The sequence below is a fragment of the Echinops telfairi genome, unplaced genomic scaffold (genome assembly GCF_000313985.2).
Source record: "Echinops telfairi isolate 266 unplaced genomic scaffold, ASM31398v2 ScPeMD7_7421;HRSCAF=8459, whole genome shotgun sequence".
NCBI classification, from domain to species: Eukaryota; Metazoa; Chordata; class Mammalia; order Afrosoricida; family Tenrecidae; genus Echinops; species Echinops telfairi.
The window spans coordinates 10766678-10771991 of record NW_022111321.1 but is presented as its reverse complement, the minus strand read 5'-3'; the positions used below and the strand labels follow the sequence as shown (position 1 = coordinate 10771991).

The window sequence follows — 5314 nt, the reverse complement described above, 5'->3', positions numbered from 1 at the left end:
TCACCAGTGTCAGTGAGGTTCCGATTGGATGATGGGGCTCTGAGTCTGTTAGCCAATAAGCTTACTAAAACCATGCCCTAGAATTAGGCAAACGAGAGATTCAGCTGGATGGCAGTGGGAGTTGAGACTTTCTAATTTCTAGACAGCAATGGGTGCAAATACAGGGATGGAAAGGAGCAGCACCTGGTTGGCCAGGTGAGGTTCCTCCATGCCCCTGTGGAGGACCACATGTCCCGTTATCCCACCTACTTTAAACTCAGATAGATCACTCCACTTCTCCAAGAGGGTCATGATTCAAATTCAACTCACTGCCATCGAGTCCGCTCTCACTCACTGGGACCCTATCGGACAGAACAGACTCCCGCTCTGGGTTTCTGAGACATGGAGTCTTTATGGGAGCAGACTCTCTCCTCATTTTTCTCCCATGGAGTGACTGGTGTGTTCGAACCTCTGACCTGGTGGTTAGAAGTCAAAGGATACTTGGCCCACTCTGCCACATGGCTCCTTGAGAACATGACTAAGGAACAGAAAAAGGTCCAATTATTTCCTGCTGGAAAATTTGTTCTCACGGAAACCTGGAGTGAGGAAAATACATTTTTTGGACTATTTATTTCAAAACTTCTGATAAGAAGTCAGTTAACATTTAATTGGCACCTGTATGGTTTTGTTGCCATATTACATAAGTGTTACGATTTAACTTCTAGATGTGGGTATTTATTTTGTTGGTGGTGGTGGTATGGGTACACATGGGCGAAGCATTCGGCTGCTAACTGAAAGGTCTGTCATTTCAATCCATAAACTGATTCAGGGAAGAAAATATGACGGTCTGCTCACATAAAGATTTGGAGCCTAGGGAATCCTCTGGGGGAGTTCTAATCTGTCTTAAAGAGCTGCAGTGAATAAAATCCAGCTCGACATCATACAAGAACAACTCATTTATCTATCTATCTATCATCTATCTCTCTGGTAAGAGTTCAGATTTTTACTGAACATGTCACAAAGGGGGTTTAGTCAAAAAGACCAAAGCCCAGGTAATCACCGAACTTTTCAGATTCTTCTTTTTTTTTTTTTTTTGCTTCTACTTTCTTCTCTTCAGCTGGGGCTGCATTTTGATTTGAAAATTTTAATTTGCAAACATATACAGAGTATAACATTTTCAAGGTTATCTATTTATATCCACTCAAACTGATATAAAAAGGAAACCACTTTGATTAGTTTCTTCTTATCCTTTCCTCATTCCATCTCTCAGGAAATAAGCAAGCACACATTCGTCATCCTGCTTTTGACTCTTTCTGGCCCAGCTTGACCTCCTTCTTCATGATGGTTTCTTGATTGGGTTCCTGATGACCTAACATAATAATGTCCCCAAAATTCTTAAGTGAATAATTGTTTCACTTTATCGTAAAAATAGACCTGTTTCAATGACCAATAAAAATGTTTTTTTTCTTTCTACTGATATGTTTAAATAGCTGCAGGGAATCCCAAAGTTCCATGCACTGCTCTTCCTCTTCGTTATAGTTCAATATTAAATAATGAAAGCTACCATGACAAAGGACCAGGTGCTTTGTAAACACCGAACAGACATCGACTTAGTAAAAACTCATATGGGGGGAGGTATCTCATTTTTAAGATGAAAAAATGGAGCTAAAAGAGGTTGAGTAATGCAATGCACACAACTTCTCTCAGTTGGTATATAAAATTGGAATCTTTCCAGTTATTTATCTGAGTGTATCATTTGAGGTCATAACCATCATGCTATGTTCTTAAAGAGAACATTCAGCCAACTATGAGGGTGGCCTTCTCAAAAAATTCAGAAGTTTGGATGTGTATGACATGTCAGAAACCTGAGACCTGATGTAATTATATTTCTTTCCTAAAAAAAAATAATAATAATAAGTTAAATGGATCAAGAATGTAAAGAAACTCATCAAAGCCCTTTTATTTCCTTTTTTCCCTAGCCAGGATAAAGTGGGACCCCTCTGATCCTCAAATTATATCTGAAGGTCTTTATGCAATTGCGGTGGTCTTAAGTTTCTCCAGAATCGCTTATATTTTGCCAGCAAATGAAAGCTTTGGACCTCTACAAATATCCCTCGGAAGGACTGTGAAAGACATCTTCAAGTTCATGGTGATATTTATCATGGTGTTCGTGGCCTTTATGATTGGAATGTTTAACCTCTACTCCTACTACCGTGGTGCAAAGCAAACCGAAGCCTTCACAACGTAAGTGCTCTCAGGTGTTTTGACAGTGACCACATGTGCCCATAAAGGAGCCCTGGTGGTGCGGTACAGGTTGGGCTGTAATCCCCTTGGCCGGCAGTTCGAAACCACCAGCAGCTCTGTGGGAGAAAGAGTGGGTTTCGGCTCCCATAAACACTTATGGTCTCAGGAAACCACAGAGGGTCACTACGAGTCGGCGTTGACTCAATGGCCGTGAGTGGGCATATGTGTCCATGGGATAAGTGAGGTTTAGGTAAAGACTTACTATGTCTCGTTTCCATTAAGGAAAATGACTATTTTAAAATTACTTAAAAGAACTCTGAAACATCTCCTTCACATCAAATATTAATAGTTAGCACTTTTTAGAACCGGACATTGGGTAAATGTGTCCCACACATCGTTGTATTACTCCCATGTCACAAAAAGAGGACACTGCAATGCAGAAGAGCTAAATCAACGGTTCTCAACCTGTGGGCTGCGACCCCTTTGGGGGGTCACACGACCCTTTCACATGGGTCTCCCAATTCATAACAGTAGCAAAATGGCAGTGATGAAGTAGCAACGGACATAATTTTATGGTTGCGGGGTCACTACAACATGAGGAACTGTATGAAAGGGTCGTGGCATTAGGAAGGTTGAGAACCATTGAGCTAAATGATTTGCTGAACATCGCCTAGACGAAAAGTATGTGTCAGAGTGGGAGGTTTTAAGTCTCGTCCCCTTGAACTCCAGTGCCTGCGCGCTACTCCCTCTGCCGACTGGAGCCTTCTGCTGCACTGGCTTTGAGAACCACCCTTTCTCAGTTCATCCTCCTGACCCTTAGCACTGAGAAAAGCCAAGTTATCAGTAGTGCCTTGAGTCTTGACCTACGTTTACCATGGCACATCTGTTTATTATAAAAAATGCTTGGAACGAATTAATTAAATTTCATTCCTTTCTAAGCCATCAAAAGCAGTAACTGCAACATAACGCGAGTTTTGAAAGTGCAGCTTGTCAAAGAAATGAAACCACCGCCAGGGTTAAAGGCGTGCATGCTTAATTTGCTCGATAATTCTGCCAAAGGAGTGAAATGTCTAACAACGCGGCATCGGTTAGATTATGGTAGTATTTCTGTTTTTCGATTGTCATTGTTTTTAGAAATAGACTTCTCTATGTATCAGCTATGGGTGGCAGTATAGATGAGAGACCTTAGAATTGGAGACTGGTGAGCTCCTTCTGCAAGCCCACACACTTCCACTCTCTGCACATCCGTTTTCCCTGCACACATGGTCACCACGACGTGGAATCAACTAGACAGCAGCTAACAGCAGCAAATGAGGGAAACGTAAAAGAATCTAACAAATGGCATGGTTTTGATTAAGTAATATATTTAATACCTCCACTGCCAAAGTTGTGATTGATTTTAATATTAATATCTGTAACAATACATGTATTATAAAAACATGTATTAAATCCTTTTTATATGTTCTTTGTTGAGATATTTAGTTCAAGTGCACAATATTATATTATCGTTGCAACAATCCAGACAAAATAGGTACATATTAATGTGCCCCTCTCATAGGGAAGAAGACTGAGACTCAGAGAAGACAAGAACTAGTCCAAGTACTTGTATATCTAGTAATTTGCAAAGAGGTCAAATAAGTCAGCTTTATTAGAGCACCATCATAATGTATTTATACATTATTATTTCTCTTCTTTCTCTTATTTTCCCCCAGAGTTGAAGAGAGTTTTAAAACGTTGTTCTGGGCTATCTTTGGACTTTCGGAAGTGAGATCAGTGGTCATTGACTATAATCACAAATTCATTGAGAACACAGGTTATGTTCTTTATGGAGTCTACAATGTGACAATGGTTATAGTTTTGCTAAATATGTTAATCGCAATGATCAACAGTTCATTCCAGGAAATTGAGGTATAGTAACAAAATAAACATCTCTATGCATTTTTAATTATTCTAGGGATCAACTAAATGGGGGTGAAAATTGTCCTGCTTTCTGTCTTTTGTTCTTCCTGTTTTGTATATATTTTTGTACATATATTTTATATACATAGTTTGCATATAAATCTTGTATACATATTTTCCCACAGAACCAACTGTCATCAAGTTGATGCCAACTCATAGCAAACTTATACTGGGTTTACAGGGCTGTAAATCTTTAAGGGAGCAGGTAGCCTCAACTTTCTTTTGTGGGGCAGCTGATGGGTTTGAACCACTGACCTGTGGTTATCTTTTCAATGCATACCCAACAGGACACCAGTCACCTAAATAGTTTTTACTCTTTGCTTCCAAATGCAATATTGATGGAGTATGTTAGGGCAGTAAGGCATAACAAGCAGAAATACTCGACATTTTTAAAGAAAGAATCTCTTGGAATATGATATCAGTATGAATTTTTATTTTATTATTGTTTTTTAAAAGCTATTGCTTACAAATTCAACTATTTACTAAGTTGTGTTAATCAGTGTTCAAAATTGGACCTTCCTCAGATTGACAGTGATATTCTAAATTTTTATCCCAGAGATTTTGGCCTGTGTCCCAAATTAATTGATAAATGACTTTTCTACATTTCTTAGAATGGAGGAAAAGTGCATTTATACCTTCTCTTTATAAACATGTAGATTTTGAGATCTGTAGTCTCTTAGATCTGATAACATTTTAGACAGCTTTAGGAGACCGGGAGTAGAATATTCACATCTTGGAAAAACCTTGGGCTGGTCTTTGGGGCCTGAGCAGGCTTCCTGGCACGCCTGCTTCCATCTAGCCACACACTGGCAGAGCCCTCTCAATAGCTCTGTGTGTGCATTTCCTCGATAATGCATCTTGTGTAATTGCACAGGACGATGCTGATGTGGAGTGGAAATTTGCCAGGGCCAAACTATGGTTTTCCTACTTTGAAGAGGGAAGAACATTACCTGTTCCCTTCAACTTGGTGCCAAGTCCAAAGTCCCTGTTTTACTTCTTACTGAAGTTTAAGAAATGGATTTCTGAACTGTTCCAGAGCCATAAGAAAGGTTTCCAGGAAGATGCAGAGATGAACCAGGTAATTGGCATGATCATTTCATTTATATTTATCAATGTTGTGTCTGCTTTAACT

General features: G+C 39.5%; 1 protein-coding gene across 1 annotated transcript in view; it reads left to right on the top strand.

The window, feature by feature from the left end:
* The window catches only part of TRPC6 (transient receptor potential cation channel subfamily C member 6), a 72400-nt gene that overhangs the window by 44009 nt on the left and 23077 nt on the right, over nt 1-5314 (top strand). The window contains exons 5-7 of the mRNA XM_045297760.1: nt 1959-2223; nt 3936-4131; nt 5057-5260. Of these exons, the coding sequence (XP_045153695.1) occupies nt 1959-2223; nt 3936-4131; nt 5057-5260 (665 nt within the window). The remainder of the gene's footprint in view (nt 1-1958; nt 2224-3935; nt 4132-5056; nt 5261-5314) is intronic.